At 34.6% G+C, this 23,210-nt stretch overlaps 2 protein-coding genes across 2 annotated transcripts in view; one reads left to right on the top strand and one right to left on the bottom strand.

The window, feature by feature from the left end:
* The window catches only part of AKNAD1 (AKNA domain containing 1), a 104,330-nt gene that overhangs the window by 18,695 nt on the left and 62,425 nt on the right, over positions 1–23,210 (top strand). The window lies entirely within an intron of this gene.
* The window catches only part of GPSM2 (G protein signaling modulator 2), a 46,895-nt gene that overhangs the window by 18,063 nt on the left and 5,622 nt on the right, over positions 1–23,210 (bottom strand). The window contains exons 2-10 of the mRNA XM_029946336.1: positions 17,226–17,530; positions 9,360–9,581; positions 8,855–8,990; positions 8,387–8,529; positions 7,719–7,842; positions 7,490–7,605; positions 4,571–4,726; positions 3,516–3,624; positions 2,262–2,391 (exon numbers count right to left, since the gene is read on the bottom strand). Of these exons, the coding sequence (XP_029802196.1) occupies positions 2,262–2,391; positions 3,516–3,624; positions 4,571–4,726; positions 7,490–7,605; positions 7,719–7,842; positions 8,387–8,529; positions 8,855–8,990; positions 9,360–9,581; positions 17,226–17,281 (1,192 nt within the window). The 5' untranslated portion in view covers positions 17,282–17,530. The remainder of the gene's footprint in view (positions 1–2,261; positions 2,392–3,515; positions 3,625–4,570; positions 4,727–7,489; positions 7,606–7,718; positions 7,843–8,386; positions 8,530–8,854; positions 8,991–9,359; positions 9,582–17,225; positions 17,531–23,210) is intronic.

Here is a 23,210-nt window from a genome sequence, read left to right on the forward strand (position 1 = left end):
ATATATATGAATCTTAAAACATAAAAATTATGGCTGGAAATATCAATTTGAAAATAGAGGATATCTAGAGGATATAAAAGGATATAAAAAGCCAACCAACTGAATGAAATCATCTAGAGTTGTCTATTTGATATAGTAGTCACATGTGGATTTAAGTTTTTAATTAATTATAGTTAATAATACTAAGAATTCATTTCCTCTTTTTCACTAGTCATACTCCAAGTGCTCAAGAGTCACACATGGCTAGAGGCTATTATATTGGACAGACTAGATATACAATATTTCCATCTTCACAGAAAGTTCTGTTAGAAGCACTGATTTAGAGTACAGGATAAGAGAAAAAAGGATAAAATCAGAAAGGAAGAACAGGATGGACAGAAGAAAGGGAGGGATAGAAGCACTTTCTGGACACTATAAATTTTGGGGATGGAAAGATGATGAGGAGTGAGTAATGAAGACTGAGAGTGGCCAGTAAGGTGGGGGCAAACCAGAAAAGGAGAGTAATCCTGGAAGCCGAAAGGGAAAGAATTTTGAGAGGGGAATGATCAGCTATAGGAAATACTGCTAAGAAATCAAGTAACTTGACATCTGAAAATTGATCAATGATTTGATTAATTAAATGGAGCTCTCTGGTAACCCTGAAAAGGTTTCAGTGTCATGATAGAGCCAAATCCCAAGCGAAGTGAGTTGAGCAGAGAATGGGAGGTGAAGTAAAGAAATGAACATTGTTAGTATTTTCAAGTTTTAAGTGGGAACAAAGAAACAGGTCTATAGTTAGAGGGGTCCATGAGGACAAGTGATAATTTGTAAAAATATGAAACCTATTACAACATAATCTACTTGAAAATTAAACACAGGAAAACTTTTTAGCCCATTTTTCAGTTGCAAAGCACAGGGTCATAATTTATTATACTGCTCATACTTCAGAAACCTTCACTAAATGTTTTTTCAAAGTCTTTTTTTTTTTAATTTTTTTAATGTTTTATTTATTTTTGGTACAGAGAGAGACAGAGCATGAGAGGGGGAGGGGCAGAGAGAGAAGAAGACGCAGAACCAGAAGCAGGATCCAGGCTCTGAGCTAGCTGTCAGCACAGAGCCTGATGCAGGGCTCGAACCCACGAACGTGAGATCTGACCTGAGCTGAAGCCGGAGGCTTAACCGGCTGAGCCACCCAGGCACCCCTCAAAATCTTAATCAGATGACTAGCTGCTAATTTCCTTTCCTTCTTCCTTTATATGGTTTTTTAAAAAAAATTTTACTCTATTTTATTTTGAGAGAGAGAGAGAGAGAGCGCGAGCGAGCAGGGGAGGGGCAGAGAGAGGAACAAACAGAATGTGAAGCAGGTTCCAGGCTCTGAGCTGTCAGCACTGAGCCCAATGTGGGGATGGGACCCATGGACTGTGAGATCATGACCTGAGCCGAAGTCGGCCGCTTAACCGACTGAGCCACCTAGGCACCCCTCTTTATATGGGTTTAAAGAAGGGAACTGGAAAGATAAAAGTTAGATTTTTCATTGACTTTTAAGTTCAAAGCAATTTAATCTCTACCAGTAACTTTGTTCAGACTGAGAATTTTTAAAGATTCAGCCAGATCTAGAAAAGGGATCCCATATAACCACATATAGAAAGTATTCAAAAATGTGATTCTAATCTTGTCCCTTTTTATTTCTTTAATCAAAAATAGAATTTAGGGGGCACCCGGTAGAAAGTGCAGCTCTCGATCTGTGTGTTGTAAGTTCAAGCCCCACATGGGGTTTAAGACTTACTTTAAAAAAGAAGAAAAATTTTTTCACATACAAACAGAGACATTCTGGCATGTTTTTCCCTGTAACGATGTCAAACAAAATCTTTTTTTCTTTAGTACTGACCTAAAGAAAATTTCCCAGGTTTTTTTAATTAAAAAAAAAGTAATAATACTAAGGTATCACCTTAGAAATGAAACAAGATCTAAACAAAAATCAAATATGTAAAAACATTGGGATTAAAAAGTAAACAATAAAATTTTTAATTGTCATCTTCACATTTATAAACTTGAATGACCCCATAGAAAATAATCATACCTTTACCATTTCTAAGTTCAAGATAACACTGTAAAATACTGTATTCTATAGTGCAATCAATAGGATTGTGGTAAAGCAAAAAGGTATTACAAAAAGTTGAGCTTCCTATGTTATGTATTTTCTCTGGATATAGTAAACATGTGGCAAGTAATTTAAATGTAACGGAGGTTAAAGAAATTGGGTTTGAAGGCCTGTTACTTACCATGCAAACTGTTGTCAATTTCAATATTTTCAGACATGATAGAATTATTTGTGCTGTAGCTTAGACCAAGAACCATCTGAAGATCTGAGAGATTCAGTCGTGCGGTTAGTTCACCACTTCTATCCCCAACCTACAACCACAAGCATTTCTATTTTAGAGTAGTATTTAAGACAGTGGTGAAGATTAGTTGAAAATGTTATGAACCTAAAACTGGAAGAAAATATAGAGAAATGAAAATAGTTCTATTAGACTTAAGAGACTGAATGAAATGGGTTTTTTCAATAATAGTTGCTCTAAAGAAAAGGGAAGCTTCTAAAGTATGGCAATAGGAAAGCTGATTACATTCTACTAATACTTCCATTCTCTAAATATTAATTGCTCTTAATCTCTATATATTTAATAATAATGTAGGTTATTCTGTGACACACTAACTTTACAACACATGAATAAAATTTCCTTAGAATATTGTTTCCATATCTTAGTAATAATATTAAGCCAGCAATAGACATTACACTAGGCACTTCTACATACACTTTCTCTAATTCTTATGATGATTTGCAAGGTAGATCTTATTCTTCCCATTTTACAGATGAGAGAAATGAGGCTCAGAAAAGATTTTCAAGCTCAAATAGCCAGAAAGCAAACTCTAACAATTACAATCTTGATTATAAATCCCTGATTGTAAAAACCATGTTTTAAAAAAAAAAGACAACAGGGGCGCCTGGGTGGCTAAGTCAGTTGAGCGTCTGACTTCGGCTCAGGTCATGACCTCACAGTCTGTGGGTTTGAGTCCCGCATCGGGCTCTGTGCTGACAGCTCAGAGCCTGGAGCTTGCTTTCAATTCTGTGTGTCCCTCTCTCTCTGCCCCTCCCCTGCTCATGATCTGTCTCTGTCTTTCAAAAATAAATAAATGTTAAAAAAAATTAAAAAATAAAAATAAAAAAAAAGAAAAAAAACACACCCATGTTTTTCTTTCCATACCATGCTACTTTTCCATGTAGAGATAGGAGGCATATTTTAGTAATCTTTCCATTCCCCTATGCCTGGTCTCACCTTCCTATCTTCCTACATCAAGGCCAATGCAAACAGACCTCTGATCTGTATCTCAAAATGCTTTGTGCAGTTTTTATGCCAAAGGAATAACAGAGTTGGATTTATTACTAGCTTATACAGGAGAAATCTAGAGAAATAATAGGGCTTCCCCCCTGCTAATTTGTGAATCACAATAGCAGACAGCCGTTTTTAGTTTCATACCTCTCTTGAAATTTCCAAGTGCTTTTCAGCAAAATGCATCGCTTGGTCATGATTCCCTAGAGCTGTGTATGCGTTTCCTAAGCTCCAACATGCTCTTCCTTCACCAATTCTACAAAACAATTCAAAGTTAACATATAGTTATCTGAAAAGAGAGCTATGTGTGGAATAAAAGCTACTTAGCAGTAATTAAAGGTATAAACAATGCTTTGGATTTGGTCTTTCATATGAAGAACGTACTATTACAACACTGGAGACATGAAATCACCCATGTAATACCGAGCTCCGAGTCAAGCATGAAAATGGGAAACATCCTTTTCAAACATATAATTTATTATGAAATAATAAAATCTAAGGAATAGGTCTTTTAGTTAAACTATCCCATTTTCTTTCCATGACAGCCCTACCAGGTAATCATTTAGTCCAGGTCTGAACACCAGTGGGGAGAGAGAAAGTACCACCTCTTGAAGTAATATACTTCATTTTGAACAATTACAGAATAGTAGTTCATCATAATGAAGGAAAAATCTGTCTTTCTAAAGCAAATATCACAGACTAAATGCCTGCACAGATATACTGTTTTATCATACAGTTTTAAAAAAAAATGGCCACCAATATTTAAAAAATCAGATCTCATATAAAACTCAGGACTTCCAACTTCTCTTGAAAAAAGAGGAGCACCCAAACATTACAGACCCTGGTCCCGCCTGGCATCAGTCAGCTGGGGCTGAGTCGCAGCTGCTCCCTTACACTAGGCCTTACCTCTAAGTTCACCACAATTCCCACACTGTTGTAGTCAGGAAGACCTTTGTAGGTAACAGTTTGTGACCTATTTATTGATTTTGGTTCAAGGCTATATGGACCACTGTAAACTCCTATGGCATGCTAGCCCTTCAAACAACAATATACAGAGAAAGGAACCAAAACAGACGAAATTCCTTAAAAAATAATTAAAAAGAAAACAAAGGAAACAAACTTAAAAACAAAGGAAAAATTCTAGAAATTTGATAATGCATCTATATTTTGCTATAATTATAGTAAGAAGGTGTATAACTTACCTATCATTTAGCTCTTGAGCAATTGCTAAGTGCTTCAGATGATAATCAATGGCCTTTTCATAGTCTTGAAGCAAAGTATATGTGTTTCCAAGACTATAACAAGACTGTGCTTCTACAGCTCTGTCTTTAAGCTGTCGAGCCAATAGTAGTGTCTTTCTAAAAAAAGGAAATTAATTCTTACATAATGATCATTTTTATTTTTGGCTATAATAATCATAAAATAAAACACTCATTTTTCTTCCTGCCTCTAAATTAAATTTATTTTAGAGTTTAACATCTCCTACTTTCTCCATTACTTTTAAACAAAATGAAAAGTTGTCTTGGAAACACAAAAACCAAATCCAGACTCTTAGAATAAATTTGAGGGCCCTATTAATTCTTCAGAGAAGAGGAATACACATGAGTTCAAGTGTCTCAAAAGACATATATAGTATTTTTAACATTAAAAAAAAAAAACCTATCTAGGGGCACCTGGGTGGCTCAGTTGGTTAAGCATCTGACTTCAGCTCAAGTCATGATCTCAAAAGTCATGAGTTTAAGCCCCATGTCAGGCTCTGTACCAACAGCTCAGAGCCTGGAGCCTGCTTCAAATTCTGCCTCTCTCTGCCCCTCCCCTGCTCGCTCTCTCTTTCTCTCAAAAATAAAAACAAACTTTTTTAAAAGTCCACAGGGCCTTAAAAAGAAAAACTATCCAAGTTGTAGTGGAAAAATCTTAAAAGTAAGAAAATTTTGTCCACATAATCTCTTTTCAGTCATACTGTTGTCTTTGCATTTTGTCAAAATTCAAAATACAGCACTTAAAATTCTAATGTGTAAGCCATCAGTCACTGATTCATGAAAAACATTAAATCCCACACTTAAACACTAACCAAATTCTACCTAATACACATTGAATCCTCATTGAATGAGAAGCTAGCATCACAGTTAAGAATGTGGGTCCTAGAGCTAGACTGGGTTCAAATCCCAACTTGCCAATTATTAGCTCTGTTACAGGGCAAGTCACTCAACCTGTTTCCTCATATGTAAAATTAGGAAGATATCTCACAGGGTTTTGTGAGAATGAAAAGGATTAGTACATATGAAGTGCTTAAAATAGCATCTTGTTTACAGTAGATGCTAACAAATGTTAATACTGTTTTATTATGAGGGATTAATCCTATAGATGCTTTAGATCCAATAACTTAAATACTCCTGTAATTTCTGCCAAATAGTACAAATATTTCATGTGATTTAAGAGTTACATTGAAAAATAAGTATTTGATAGATAATATAGTTTTAAGCAAACAAACCTGAAATTTTATATTTAACGGTGATACCTTCAAAGCTGTCCCCTTGGGAGGCCAAGCATTCTAACACTGCCTCCTCTCAAACACTTTTGCAAGACTTTTGGAGTTGCTTTGAGGTCCTAGAGTATTTTTCTGGCACACCATTATTCTTTGAGAAAACAGTTAATTTGGAAATGTTCAGAAGTCTTTCTGGAACCAAATTCAATTGCTAAAGTAGGATTCCTAAACTGCTACTACCACTGCTTTCTATCCTGAAGGACATAGATTTAAAACGTTAAGACAGCCTTCCTGTGTAGTCCCGAGAGTTCTAAATTCTAGCCTCCTTATGGAGAGGGCAGCAGAAAGAAGTTTCATTACTTCATACTTCTGTTCTTTAGTCAAAAAGCCACCATTCACTTTACTGGAGAACTTTTCAGTATTTAATACAAGTAGATCATTTATTAATTAAGACATTTCTATGCCTTTTTACTTTAAAATATAAGAAACTTTTATATTTAAAATCAAAATATAGGTGTGCCTGGCTGGCTCAGTCAGAAGAGCATCTGACTTTTGATCTCAGAGTCATGAGTTTGAGCCCCATGTTGGGTGTAGAGATTACTTAAATAAATAAAACTTTAAAAAATACAAATAAAATCAAAATCAAAATATGTGCTCTTTATATAGTAATATATTTTATTTGGGAGGATATTTTATATCCAACTAATCAACGAACATATATTAACTATCAGTCAGTTTAAAGTAGGGTGGGATGACATTCTGGGTTTGTGAAGGACCTAAACAAATTTTACTTTTTTTTTTTTAGATGACAAACTATCCCACACATCGGATTCTTTAACAATAAAATACAAATCAATCATTGTATCTTTGGTTCAAACTGGCTTCTGCCTAAGGTCTGTGTAAGCCCCAATCCCCACAAATTAGAGAAAACTCCAAACTAGAAAGCACAGCCCAGACCATCTCAAACAGTCACACTTTCCTATTATCTATGTTTCAAGTCTACTGACAGATCAAGAAGACCCTTCCCAGAAGAAGCTAGGTTAGGTTTGCCAACTCCTCGGACAAGTGAGCGGGGCCTCAGCTTACGGTGGGGATCAAAAATGGGCAGAAGAGGATGGGAGAACTGTTAGACACCAGGGCACAATGGTGGGGAGACTGAGTGATCACTGATGAAAACCAGGGCATATTTTTGTTACCAGACTTTCTTGTGGCTTTTTGCAAACATATAACTTAGTGAAAAAAAGCATATAAATACATATACTACACATGCTATACAGGTTTAAAAGACTTCAACAGTTGAGAATTTCATTTAAAAACAGTTTTAAAGACAAAAACTAATAAAAATATAAAGGAGTCATACTGCTATCATTAAATCAAAGGTACAATAATATTTACTGAGGATTGTGTGCCAGGTCCTATGCAAACTAAGTGCTTAATATACTCTTTCAGTCAATCTTCACAACAATCCCAAAAGCAAGGTACTGGCATCATCCATTTCAGATGAGGAAACTGAGGCTTAGAAGCACAAGTCCTGCTGCTAATGTGTGCAAAAGCAAGTTTTAAACCCAAAGCCTATGATTTAGTAGGATTGCATAACTATTCATTTTACATTTATCTATAGAAATATTAGACTAACTTGTAGTATTCAGAGGCAGTTTCAAATTCACCAAGAAATATATATGCATTTCCAAGGTTGCTATATGCTCTTCTTTCAGCTGCTTTATCTCCAAATTCTTTTGCAATAAGGAGACGCTGAAACAGAAAATTCTGGTTAGATACAGCTATCATAAAACTAAAGAATAATCTAATCACTATTCAGAACACTGATGGATAAAATGATCTGGCTCCAAAGTCTTGCACTATACCTGTTCATGAGCTATAACTGCATCCCTGAAGTTGCCAAGGAGGTAATGTGTGTTTCCAAGATTTCCAAAGGCACGTCCTTGGGCTGCTCGGTCACCCAAAGCAGTCACTAGTGATAAGTTTTCCCTAACAAAAGTTGTGAAAAAACATGTTTGAGAAAAAAATTTTGATTTAATTTACAAATCAAATTCTTATTAAAAATAATTCTTTAACTAAGCTTATGGTCATAATGTACCACATTTTAAAGGTGTATCTATGATGGAGGGCGACCACAGGAAATAACTGGGAACACTTCACTTTACTGAACCATTCAGGCAGGTTCTGTCCAGAGTCAAGGACAGAGTCAATCTTGGAACCATTACAGCTAAGAAGTTCTATGAAATTTTATTGATAAAAGACTAAATTTAGTCCAAATAGTTTAGACTAACGATTGATATTTCTTGTTTTTGCCACTAAGTGGCACCGGTTAACAGTTTAAAGGAAAGCTTTCCTGGGGAAGGAATTACTCTAATCCAACACTATAACATTTTAGCAGTTATTTGATGGTTTATTTTTACTTGCTAGTCCATAATTCTAAAACCTTTGCCAAACTTAAAAATGTACTACTGGATAAAGAATGTAGAGCAGGTCCCAGCCGCAGGGGGGCCACAGGGCTGCATCTGCTACGTACTCATAATAATCCACAGCTGCCTGCAGGGCATTTCTCACTTCTTCTGGAAATTCTCCAATGTCCTGAGGACCAGGACAGCCAAAACTTTTCCCTTTGGCATGATACACATTTCCAAGGTTGTAAAGTGCTCTTGCCTCTCCCACCTAGATGAAGATATCAGCAGAGTTTACATTTTGAAATCAGAAGCCAGGTATTATAATGCTTATCACATATACTTATTTATAATATCCTTGATGGTCAAGAGAAAGAAATGTTTACATTGGCTGTCCATACAGAAACAAATAAATGATTACTTCTGAAAGAAGAATGTCTTGCTACTTTTCTCCACTATTTTAAGTTTCTTCTATTTTTCTAGGAATATTTTCTTTATTGGCATTAATTTTTAGATAAACTACAGAATAAATAGAATTAGAACGCAAAGGAATTTCAAAGAGAACATTTGGCCTACCATCTAATATTCCTTATTACCTTGTCATTAAGCTCTCTGGAAATATCTAGGTGTCGCTGACAGCAAACCACAGCTTCGTCAAAATTGCCGAGAACTTTTAAGGTGTTTCCCAGGTTACCGCTAGCTTTGGCTTCCCCCAGCTGGTCTCCAATAGTCCTGGGTGGGGGGGAAAGCAAATGGTGTTAAAAATAAAGCAGCCAGAGTACAATTTTCCCTAGAGGAGAACTGACATGCTTTAGGTAAGAAGGACCTGTTACTGGCCTTGAAACCTACTTTAAATAAAAATGTAAAACTTACATTTCTGTATTTAAATGTAATTAATTTTTATCCATTTAATTAAACTCTAGTGTAATGTCATTACTATTACATCACTTAATTAAACTGTGATCAGCCTAAAGATTAGTTTTAAACTGCAATGCTATTGAATTGGAACTTACTAACATGTATTAATTTTTTTAATTGAATGAAAATTTTTTTTAAGAAACATTCAGGGAGAAAGAGTATTAAAAAGCTTAAATTAATTACCTTGCTAGAGTTAAATCATGATGATGGTATTCTAATGCTTTGGCATAATCATGCAAATAGAAATAAGCATTGCCCAGCTGGCTGTAAATAGCACTAAGTGTTTTTAGGTCTTCAGTTCCAACTTGAACTGCAGCTTCGAAGAAGGACACACCAGCACGGCAGTCTCCTGATTTGCACAGACGTTCCCCTTCCAAGGCCAGTTCTAGGCAAGAAGCTTCCATTCTATACAATTACACAAGACAGACATTTACAACATTACCTTACAACTGCACATAGTACTTTTAACTTCAGGTAATACAATTTTAATGTTGACGGTGGCTACTCTTGCTTAGAAGAGCTGCCTCTATAATTGAAGTATATATACATTATTGATAAAACAGTAAACTATTATTTATAACAGGAGCTAAGTTGCCTAATCAGATGTCTCTGAGCCCCAGAGGTCTTTTATATAGGACAGCTAAATACCTCTATATGGAGACCATTTTAATTGGCCCACCTAGAGCAACTCACTTCACCAATGAGAGAAGCTAAAGCAGTGTTTCCTAAAGTATTCTGACTTGTGGCAGACTTACGGAATTTCAGAGTGTGGGGAGAAAACAGGTACCAGGGGAGGTGAAGTTCTATAATTAATACTCTTCTCTATCCAGGTATCTAAGTGATCTACTCACCTGTACATCAAACCCTCCTACCACCCATCTCTCTTTCTGTCTCACTCACTCACACACACTCCTTTCTTGTCCTTACCACCACGTGATATCTATACCTCAGAAGAGGAGCAAAGTATTTTGATCTATAAGGCACACTTCTACAAGAGAACTGAGTGACAAGAAACTTTATGTTAGGGAGCAGTAATTTAAAGATTTGCAGAAATTCTAATTCTCAAAGTCTGTCACTGGATTTTTAAAAGCCAGAAGAATTAAGTTATTGTAAATCTACATTGGAGAAAAAGCACTGATACTCTAGATTCTAATCCTAGATTTTATAATAGGTGCCTTTTACCAAAGTTGCCACTGTGTTTCTTCAATGTTTTTATGATTTCTGCCAGAAAGATATGTCTATATTTTACATAATCATCCACTTAAGTGTGTTTCTATCATTAGGCAAATTTCTTTGAAATTGGCACTTGTTAAAAATCTGGCTTCAAAGCAGTATCCATGGAGCTGTGAGGAGTTTGATATGATACTTATTTTTATTTTCTAATACACATTAAAACAAATATGTAAGTATTAAAATAAAAAAATAAAATTACCTCATGTAACACCAGTGATACACATATCACCCTTTGGAAAACTCTGATTGAGCTTATCAAGCATTCTAATTTTGTGCACAGCATGAAATTACTCCTGACTGGACTTGGCTTTGAACAACTCTAGCTGAGCAGTGACTCCTAATCCTGGCTGCACCACAGCAGAGCTCATGTGGAGTGCCTTTTAAAGCTCTCAATGCTGGGTCCCACTCTCTGGGTATGAGGTCTGGCTCACAGTATTTTTTAAATACCCGTAAGTAATTCCAAGATATAAGCCAGAGTTGAGAATCATTCCTTTAACAAGAAATATAAATTAAACCACAACTTGCCCTAAATTCATTCAAAGAGGATTCTACTTTTGTATTTCTAGCAGCAGGCCAATTAACATGTTTCTTCAGATGCTGTCTTTTAGCCTATAAAATTTCAACGTTCCTTAAAGCCATAAATTAAAATGGAATTGCAAAAGTGGAAAATAAATCTGATAAAGCTAAGAGTAAAGTCTAGACTATGATTAACAGAGCCAATTGCAAAAGTTCAAAGCAGACTTTTGGTTAGGAATAAACAAATTCATGTAGTTATCTATGATAGGTAAATTTCAAGTTTTACATCCAGGTATCTTTTTTTATAATTCAAGTAATTAATTGAAAGAATACTGTATGATCACAATTAGACTAGTGATTTCACCCCCACTTAATGGATTTAGGCAAAATAATGCAAAGTGAACCTCTATTTAACATTTTTCTTCAACATTAGACCAATTATATACAAAGAAGGAAGAGCTGAAGCACACGAAAAAATTTATCAGTTAAATCAGAAAACAAATTTTTGCTAATTTATAAAATTTTTTTAATGTTCATTTATGTCTGAGGGGGAGAAAGTGCAAGCAGGGGGGGGCAGAGAGAGGGAGACACAGAATCTGAAGCAGGCTCAGGCTCTGAGCGGTTAGCAGAGCCCAATGTGAGGTTCAAACGCGTGAACCGTAAGATCAGGACCCAAGCCAAAGCCAACTGAGTCACCCAGGAACCTCTGGTATATTTATAGTTCATGTCATTTCAAATCAATAAAACCAATTTTCATCTTTCACAAGTAAAAACTGCCCTTTACAACTATATTTTTGAAAATTAGAGACTTCATAAAGAAAAAGATTATTTTTAAGGTTTTATATGGTTATTGCTGTACTTTGTGTATGAAGAGAAATGAGGCAGTGAAAGACTATGTAAAAATGTGATTTTATTAAAGGATTCTTTTGCTAGATTAGTTACCTCAACAAGGTGTCTTTATTTGTTTGAATACTGAAACCACTGAACTTTCAAGAATTATCATAGGAAAAAAATTGGAAAAGATATTTTTACATATAAAATAGTTTTTCTACAAAAAATTTTTAACTTAAGCATGATTCTAATTATGTAAGAAAATTATATATTGAGCAAGTTCACTAGTAGGAATTGATGTACACAAATTTAAGAATATATATATGTGAAATGATGTTCACAGCAGCAAAAACACATACACACAACTTAAATGTCCATCAACAGAGTATTAAAGAAAATTACATACCATGTACCATGGAATACTAATAATGGCACACAATGTCACTGAAGGAGAGGGAGAGAATGAGTTACACATAGCAGCACCATTAGTTCAGGACCATTAGCTGGCTGGCCAGGAAAATTAGGGATAAGGCAGATCTGGCTATTCATAGATAAGACATGTAAAAATTGGAAGTTTACAACATGTTTGCCTGTATCCATATCAACCAGAGAAGTGTCTTCTTCAAATAAATATCTTCACCACAAATATTTGACTTTCTGGATTGAAACTGAGACTGAATGGTATCATAAGAGCTACAAATTTTTAAAAAGACATTTTAGATAATTTCATTAGAAATAGGGACAGCAAACTGGAACCCTGCTGGCTACTCAGCTGTCTCTGAAGCCCATGAAGTAAGAATGCCCTATAAGAGAAACTACCTTGGAAAAGTTATTTCAGTAACGAATTCCCAAAATAAAGTCCCAAACTCTCTAGTTTATTATTAATTCTGAGATATATTGTAGCTCTGGTATGTTTTGTTAGAAAAGAAGTCTATATTTTGGCAAAATCTCCAATACCTCAATCAAATATATCTAATTGCATAATAGTCAAGGCAGGTTGGTTTATAAATTTTTTAGAAGATCATTAAATAGTAAGAGAGAAAGTAATTTCATATCCTCTCTGTCTCTATGAGAGAATAGAATTACTTCATTTGTTTACCAGCTGAATTGGAAACAAAGAACACATTCAGAGTAGAAGACAAACTGGGAAAATACCTCCATTAAAATACATCCCACATACAAGTTTCTTTTATTCTTCGTAATGGCCTAACTCGTTGTGGAATCAAAGAAAGTACATTCCTAATAACTAAACACTACTACTATACTTAACTGAAATGTTTTCATTTTTGCCAAAATGTTATAATTACAGTTATAATGATAATTCCTCATTTTTTGCAAACATGTCATTTCAATTTAATTTTTATATTTTTAATTGTTATTACTATTTACTTTTCTTCCACACTAAATTTTTCCTTTACCTTCTTAATTTTGGTTTCTTGTGTTCATAGTATATCAATGAAAGCAAAAGAGGACTAAAAACCTCAATGCTACATCATTTTTAAAACATTTGATACAGATTATGTTCATTCAAATCTGACCCTCCTCTTAAAAGGTTTATATACTAATTAAGAATAAAGATGGGCCTTAGGACTCAGGGTTGAATGCATCGTGCTGTCTTCTAGAGTTGTCCAATCTCTTTACAGACCTTAGTTCCACCTTCTATGTGTTCTAATTGGGCCTGGATCTTTTCCATTACCAATATTACCTCCCACAAACAATTTTCATCCATTCTATTTACCACATATATCTACTCTAGTTTACTTGTGAAAGGGAAAGCAATATAAATTGACCATGATCTAGATTAAGTTGTGATTGGTAACTTAGTTTTAAAAGTGATTTTACTGTATATTATATTAAATTTAATTCTCAAAATAACTTTCTGAGATAGGTATTACTACAGAAGAAGAAATTGATGATCAGACAGGTTGAGTGACCTGTTAAGATTATAGGACTGCAAAACTGAGAAATGAAATCCTGTCTTTGTCTCTAAACCCAGTGTTCTTTCTACCATTCTGCATTACCTCAAACTATTCTTCAGGAAAGAATATTAACAGCTACATTTACTTAGCAAAATTGAAGAATTCAACCCCCAAATTGTATTCCTTTACCATTTGTGCAAGTCTAATTTTTACAATATTAAAGTTATTGAAGTATGAACAAAGACATTTCTCAAATACAAAACTTGAGAAGCTAGTTTAATAATGAACCTGCTATATCCATCTTTCAACATCAACAATTCCCAATATATAATATTACCAATCTGTTTCTTCTCTACTTCCATCCTCACTCTCCAACCCTAGATTCTTTTCAAGTACATTCCAGAAAGCATATGATTTCATGTGTAAATATTTTAGTTGTATCTCTAAGAGTCATTTTCAAAAAAATTTAATAATACTATCATGCCTAAAAAATTAACTACAATTACTTTAAAAACAATCATATACTGTTAAAAAAAATTTTTTTTTGTTTATTTTTGAGAGAGAAACAGGGCATGAGCGGGGGAGGGGCAGAGAGAGAGGGAGACAGAATATGAAGCAGGCTCCAGGCTCTGAGCAGTCAGCACAGAGCCCGACATGGGGCTTGAACCCACAAACTGTGAGATCATGACCTGAGCTGAAGTTGGCCACTTAACTGAGCTCCCCAGGCGCCCCAATCATATACTGTTTTAAAGTTTAGAAACTGATTTCATTTTACTATCAGTCTTCATTTCTCTCTACCTTCATAAATAGGTCATAAAATATTTCATAAAGCATCCTGATATCTCTTAGGAGGTTCCGTAGTGTCTAAAGAATTATTCTATTTCAAAATTACAAACTCATTGTGTCAAAGAAAGTTCTCCAGAGATGGATGAGGACCTCCACAATGAAAGAAAAAGATGGATAAAACATTACATGCTACATGTTTATCACAGTAGAATAATAATTTATACTAGGCCATGACTCATAAAGGATAAAAAGTATTACCTGCAATTATACAATAATCCAATATACAGAATATATACTAATATACAGAAGGCTGATCCTAAAGCACTGATGAAGCTAAAGCTTTGTTTGACATATTATTGTTGGTGGTTTTTTTAAGCCTGAACTTAATCTTGAGATTAAGATCTGAGCTGAGATCGAGTTGGATGTTTAACTGGCTGAGCCACCCAAGTACCCCATGGCATATTCTTACTAAAAATAGTTAGAGTTTAAAGTTTCTTTTGGTGAAGTCCTATACCAATATATAACTATGTCTGACCTATGCTATATCATAGAAAAAGGACAAATCTAAGACTTTCCCATAGGCAGATGTATAATCCACTCCTCCTTACCTACTGCTCTTACATGGTGTTAAGAAGTATACCACTCTTGAAAATGTTTAGCAAGACAAAATCTTACTTACCAGGTTCAACTGATAGTTATGTCCAATAAAGTTAGTGGACATTCCATCAAACGTGCACTATGAGTCAGATAACATGCTAAGCATCATGGCTGCCCTAAGGAAGTTAATGGTCGAAGGGAGTGGTCAAAGAGGACACAAACATATAAACAGATACAATGAATTTTAATATAGTTGATGTAAAGAAAGAGATATGCAAAGGATGTTTTGGGAGCAAATGTAGGGCACATAAAACAAACTAGGGCATTTAGAAGTGGTTTCCAGGAGTAGGTAATTCAAGTCATAGAGTGCATCAGGAGCAAAAGCACAGGCACATGGAACAGCAAGACATGTGTAGGAAACCAGAGCTCAAAGTGCAAGGTCAGGACTGGAAGAAAGCAAGAACAAAGGAATACACAGAAGCTAGAAAAAGGAAAATATTGTATACTATGATAAGCTTGACTCTGCCCTAAAGGTGACTAGTAGGTACCACAGTGATTAAGCAGAATTTGCAGTAAGCTCTGTTTTTCAACTCAGCCCCCTGGTGGCATGGCTTCTAAGGGCTAAGAATGGAGAATGGAGGGAGTATAGAGGGAAGATGATGGGGGCCTAAACCACAACAGTGATAAGGAAGATCCAGATGGGTAGATAAATCCGAGCAACACTTAGGAGGTAAAATTGACATGACTTCACATTGGATATAGAGAGTGAGAAGGGGGGAAAAAAAGAACATGTAAGATAATTCCTAGACTTCTGGAACTATGCCCAAAAGGGTAGAGTTATATTAAAAGCTCATTTTAATTATGTTGAATGTCCTCCATTTCTTTTATTCAAAACTCTTTATTTTTAATAGAAATATCCTCATATTACCTATATAGACTTCCTTGGCACCATGCCCTAACATGAATCTGCTCCAAAGTACAATACATCTATTTCCTAAACATGTGTTAAGATATCTAGGATTTGGCAACCAACACCTTCAACTTATTAGAAATGCTGAATAATCCTCATTGCTACAAGTTTTTTTATTTACTATTAACTTATGACTGTTATGATAAAGAATCTATTAGTATTCTAATCACCTTACTAATAGCTACAATGCCCTTCATTCTAATATTTATGTTTATGTTCATTTTATAGTTTAGTGCAATGACCAGAACTTCTAGAATAAATGTTAAATAATGATGGGGGCACATGGGTGGCTCAGTCAGTTAAGCAACTGACTTCAGCTCAGGTCATGATCTCACAGTTCATGAGTTCAAGCCCCACAATGGGCTCTCTGCTGTCAGTGCAGAGCCTGCTTCAGATCCTCTGTCCCCCCATTCTCTCTCTGCCTCTCCCCTCCTCACACTTTGTGCTCCCTCTCTCTCAAAAATAAATAAATAGAAATTTAAAAAATAAATAAATAATGCAGATATCATTGCTTTGTTCCTAAATGTTAGTTTATCATGTTTAGAAAATACCCACCCAGGGTGCCTGGGTGGCTCAGTCAGTTGAGCATCCGACTTTGGCTCAGGTCATGACCTAACTGTCCATGGGTTCGAGCCCCACGTTGGGCTTCATGCTGACAGCTCAGAGCCTAGAGCCTGCTTCAGATTCTGTGTGTCCCTCTCTCTGCCCCTCTCCCACTCACCTTCTGTCTCTTGCTCTCAAAATAAAAGACATAAAAAAAATTAAAAAAAAAGTACCCACCCATTTCAACGTTACTGACTTCACTTATAAAAGATCACCATTAAAAACTGAAACATAAAAATTAGGTCATTCACATCTGATCCTATTACAAACCCATCTTTAACCTCAAACATTTGGAAATATATTTTATTTTTGTATCTGTATTATAAGTTACAAAATATAAAGTAACTTCATAAATTCTTCCAAAAATGTTAATAAATAAAATATAATATGTAATTAATCTCTTCTACTGTTTTCCTATAGAAAGGTTATAAAATCTTAACAACCACCACAACAAAAAGAAAATATAGTTTACAGGAGATACTAACTACAGCTAGTATATTTTGAATATATTCAAATTTAAATTTGAAATGAATAGAGTGAAATACATGTTTAATAAGGATTTCAAGTCACCCACTAAGAAAGTAGCAGTCTTACCTGTAACGAACATGAAAAGAATGGTCTTCCCTCATGCTTATCAAATTTTCCTCCATCAAGTCATATTATAAGCTGAGTAAAATATGAAACTATTTTATTTTCAGCCAATCCAGTTCTTTAACATGTAGAATTGTTGCAGAACACTGTCCGGTTAGTATATTAATGAATTGGTGTTAATACATCCTAAGCTCCTGATTCTTCTTTATTAATAATGAAAGGAGGTCAATGTCAGACAGCTTAAAGGTTCAAAATGTGTCCCAAATCCTTGCTTCTCTGGCCCTTTCAGCAGCACTTCAGCAACATTTCTGCAAAAGGAATACAAGATGCTTTGCTTGAAGTCCTATTTTCAAACAATAACCTAAAGTACTTCTAAGCTATACATAATCACACAGCTAACTCCACAGACTGCTGTCCTGTCAGGGGAGAAAAACAGCCGAGGGCTCAACTGTTACCATACAGCTTCTAAATAATAATATAAATATATATGATATGATTTCATCTGAGACCTGTACTTTGTTAAAATTGTCTTAACACATGACAATTTTTATTAATTTTTTAATGTTTTTTATTTACTTTTGAGAGACAGAGAGAGGCAGCACGAGCAGGGGAGGGTCAGAGAGAGAGGGAGATACAGATACAGAATCCAAAGCAGGCTCTGACTGAGCCACCCAGGTGCTCCAAAACATGATAATTTTATGTAATATTTTCTATTAAAAACAAATTAAGGCTAATCTGTTAGAGTATCTAAAGACAAAATTACGATACGCCACGCTTTTAAAAACTGCTATATAACAAGTTAAATGAAAATCAGTAATTATTTGAACAAGCCAAATCCAAACTCTAAATTTATTCCTTCAAGATATCTGTGATTAGATTATACTTGTATTCATTTGTTTTCAAAGTATATTCTATTTTTTCTTTTTAAGATCTTCAAAGTGTTTTTGTTAATATTAAGCACAAAAATTTAGAAAATATGTGTTTAATAGAATTATGTAATATTTATATAACACCACCCAGTTTTAAGAAAAGGAACAATATTATCACTGCCTTTGAAGTCTCCTGGGTGCTTTGACCTAAGTCATCACACAGTCCTTTCTCCTCCTCTAAGGTGATGTCTAAACTGAATTTTGTTCATTATTCCCTTCTTGTCTTTATAACTTTAGTACAATTTTTCTATAGGCCTATAAATAATATCATTTAGTTTTATATGGTTTTACTTAACATTGTTTCTGAAATTCATCTTGTTGCACCTAACTGTGTATTTTTATTCTGCTATTGATAGGCCTTTGGATTGTAATTTTTGTTTTTTTTGATACTATTAAAGTACTGCTATGAACACTGGTAGTAATAACTCAATGTACTGGTTAAACAGCACAGCAGATAAGCTAAAGAGAGAATGAGTGAACTAGGAGAATATCTGAAGAAATTATCAAGACATTCACAAATAGATAAAGAGATAAAAAATACTGAAGAGCAGTTCAGAGAAAAGGAAGACAAAATGAGAGGCCCTGACAGAGGTCTGATTATAGTACTAGGGGGAAAAAACAGAACAAAAAGTAAAGGCAAAATCTTCAGTGATAAAGACAGAATTAATCAGAATCGAAGACAGATTTGAATTAGCAGATTGATGAAGCACACTAAGTCCTAAACAGGATAAATAAAAATGAATCCCATACCCAGATCTATCACAGAGAAACTACAGAGCTTCAGATATAAACTATAACTCCTAAGGTAACAGCTGAGAGAAACAAAGAAGATACATGTATGTGTATATATAAATAGATATAATTTATACACACACACACACATATACACAATTATTATTAAGTCCTGGAATCTCAATGTTACAAACAACCCTATAGGTCAATTAGTCTAACGTTTTACTGCCTCATTCCCAGAAAGATCTTGAGGCAGCTAATCCTAATTTTGAACAGTCCTTTTAGAAAGTTGTTCCAGGGGCGCCTGGGTGGCTCAGTTGGTTAAGCGTCTGGCTTCAGCTCAGGTCATGATCTCACGGTTCGTGGGTTCGAGGCTCATGTAGGGATCTGTGCTGACAGCTAGCTCAGAGTCTGGAGCCTACTTCAGATTATGTGTCTCCCTCTCTCTCTGACCCTCCCCTGCTCACACTGTCTCTTTCTCTCAAAAATAAATTAAAAACATAAAAAAAAAAAAAGTTGTTCCATACTTTGAGCAATGTTTTCATTTCTACCCATTTTTTCCTTCTGCTGAATCCAATAAGCCCAATTCCTTTTTCCACATTACATCCTTTTAAATATTTCAACTATGGGTGCCTGGGTGGCTCAGTCAGTTAAGAGTCCAATGCCTGGTTTCAGCTCAGGTCATGATGTCATGGTTTCATGAGTTCGAACCCTGCATTGGGTTCTGTGCTGACAGGGCAGAGCCTGCTTGGGATTCTCTCTCTCCCTCTCTCTCTGCCCCTCCCCATTCAGGCTGTCTCTGTCTTCTCTCAAAAATAAACTTTTAAAAATAAATAAGTAAATATTTCAACTATAACATAAACTAGACTCTAAAACACACATACCACTGCTTTGTTAACAAGTACAGTTTGAGAGAGGTTAGTAGGAAACAGCCGTAAGGACCTGTGAGGAAAAAGAAGGTAGAAGGTGGAAAGGACCAGCCTTGGGAGTACTGACATGCTTCCCAGCAGAAATGAGATTTTCATATTAATAACCAGTTTGACACATAAAAAACACAAAATATTATTCCTCTTATCCTTCCCTTGGCCAGCAAAAGAAACAGTGTCTTAAGAAAAGATGAAAAGACAGGGTAGCAGCTATCAATCCAATAAACCTCTTTTTCTTTTGCTCAGAATTCCACTGTGCCTCCTTAATAATGATGATGATAATAAAAATAAAACACTACTAACACTATAAGTGTAGATATTAATAGCAAGAGCTACAATGTACATCTAGGTTACACAACAGCTAAACTGTCAACCAAAAGGTCTTCCCGTATTCACTCTGCGGTTTAGGCTATTTAGAATGTTATTTATAAAATGGGGCAGAAGGTGAAGTACTAGAATAAATTAAATTTTGAATTAAATTAAGTTTTAATTTAACTGAAATATTATTTTATCCAGATCATAATGAAATTCCAAATTTTAGCAATCATTAATAATATATTAACTTCACACTTCTTAAAATGGAAACATGTAGCCAAATTAACAAATGTAAACTAATGGAATTGTGAAATACCTACTTAAGACTGCATAGAGAACCATTTTAAAAATAATGAAAACAAGATAGAATGCTATTCGTCATTTCTGCAAGGCCAATTTATAACACAGTTTTACTATTTCCAAAAGAAGTGCATCCCAAAGATGCATTTACAATCTCCATACTAAAATAGCCTTTCTTATCTTATAATTATTCACCGAATAAGTAATTCTTGATTCAATGATTAATTTTGCAAGAATTCTCTGACCAACTTAGTAACAATGTGTTCATTTATGCTCCACATTACAGTTAACAAACCCACTTCATATGTAATACACAGTTTAATATTACCAGTGTGACAGTAATAAAATTTGCAATAAATATTAAATTATGTTCATTAGGATAAGAAAATTTAATGACAGGACCAGGAAATGGAATGGAAATTACAGGATTGAAAGAATATTAAGAAGTCATCAAATTTAACTTCCAATCTCCATTAAGACTTACAACTAATAATTCACAAGGAAAATATATGTGCTTAGTAGTATCTCCCAGGTGTTAAAAAAACAATACTCTCAAAACCTCACTGCTAACAAAAACTCTCAGCATCTTTTGTTCTGACCATACAGAAACAAAGAGTAAGAAATAATTTTTTCTATATGTTAGAAATTGACAAAAGCATATTGAAAGATAAACTCGTATGTAATTCTGATTGCCTCACTTTTAATTACCTGATTAGGAAGTCAAAATAGGCAGACTCCCACTACACACAGCTAGGTGGACTTCTAGGCACTGTCCAAGGTTTGTGATCAGAGTAAACAATAAATCCTATCCTTGCTTTGCTCCATCAGCAGTAAAGCATTTGCAAACTAAGTGATGGGGAAACAAAGGGGATACACAGTTACTTGTATCATCTTTTGTCCTTCTTTCAATTTATTCAAACTATCCAACTCAAATGCCAATAACCTCTGCTCTGATTCTTTAAGTGTCTCTAATAAACTGGTAACTCTCATCAGACAATAAATATAACTTACTTTTCTTGCCTCAAGGTTAGATAACCTGAATTCCTTAAACTTCATTTATCCTAATAATTCTCTCTAAGGAGCAACCGTCAAATTCTCCAAATCCCTTTCAGATGTAATGTTTCAAGTCAGATACAGCAGCCCTTTAACAATTTAGGCAGGGATAAATATGGACAAAGAATCAAGAACACATTTAAAATGAAGTTCTTTTATATTAGACTTAAGGGTACAGGTTATAACAAATACACATCACAATAATGGGGGTAATAAAAAAGGATGCCAAAACAAAGTCCAATAGAGAGAAGAGTTCAAAGCTTGATTTTAGTGTGGCAGGGTCTGAGGGAGCCAATTAAAGCAAGAAAAATTATTTTGATATCAGAATACATGACTGATGTGCGGAAATTAGTGCCTAAAGCAAGGGAAGTCAGACCCTAGAATGGCTGGGTAACTTGATTAGGTAATCTGGCTAGGAATACTTAAAGAAAAATGAAAAACAATGGCCACTGACTAGATATGAGAAGAAAAGGTCAAGCAGTAACATAGAGCAGGCAAGATTTCCAATTTTCAAAGTAGATGGAACAGGAGCAGTGCAGTTACTTGACAAATGGGATTGCAAGAGGGATACTTCCATGGGAGAAAATGGAATACTTAGATTTTGAAAAGGGAAAAGTGTTAAGACTTCTATTAAACTTGTACTTGGTAAAGTGCTTTATTTTCAAATAATAGCTGGAAAAAATAAAGATCTCAAATGAGATAATTTGAAATCATATAAAATTTGATAAATGGGAAAGAATCTGAAGGGTAAAATAAAGTAGAACTGAGTGACTGACATTATTGAATTTTTGCACATCTTACATTAAAAACTGTTGAAGTATCAATGAGATCTAAATGTTAATCCTGCAACAAGTCAATGGCAAAATTAAAGAGAAATTGCAATGAAAGAAAAATTAAAGCAATGCATAAAAGTTCTGATTCTTTTTCAACATATTCAATCTCTAAACCAATACTATAACCAAATTTTTACATAATACTCTGAACTAAAGATAACTCAAGATTACATGTGTGTGTACTCACATATATCTATGTATAGTGTTGAACATAGTTTTAGTATCAGCTGATAATGGTCATATATAGCAAATGTAAACTACTTTACAAAACCTCAAGTTAATAAAATAAACAATCATAGTGCTTAGTTAAGCAAATCATTCTATGCTCTATCATTCTGGAGAAATGCAAATTTACCACAGATTATGCTATAAAACTGTATAAATAAAATTTTTAAGCAAATGCATAATTCTAGATATTACTCCAATGAAGGCTAAATCTTAATTTATTGCTAATCTTTAAAAGTCTGCAACAATCAATGTTAGTCTGTGAGACATTAGGCCAAATTAGAAAACAAGCATATCTAATATAACTGCTAACTATTAACACATATTTTATTATAAAAACTTTCTAATGAGCTGTTTGTGACTATCATTCAGCTAAATAAATAGAACAAAATTAAAAGATTAATGGTTCAGATTCCAAATAAATCTGTATCTTAAAGGTATAACTCCAGTCAGAAGGGTTTACAAGTGTATTTGAAATTAATCCTCAAGGTCATTGTGAAAGATATCAAATCTATGCAAGCTAAAGGCACTATTTCAAACTCTCATTTTAATTCTTTTTTTAAGTTTATTTATTTTGAGAGAGAGAGCACAAGCAGGGGAGGGACAGTGAGAGGGAGAGAGAGAATTCCAAGCAGGCTCCATGCTGTCAGCACAGACCCAGATGTGGGGCTCAAA

This window comes from Suricata suricatta, chromosome 8 (genome assembly GCF_006229205.1).
Source record: "Suricata suricatta isolate VVHF042 chromosome 8, meerkat_22Aug2017_6uvM2_HiC, whole genome shotgun sequence".
Lineage (NCBI taxonomy): Eukaryota > Metazoa > Chordata > Mammalia > Carnivora > Herpestidae > Suricata > Suricata suricatta.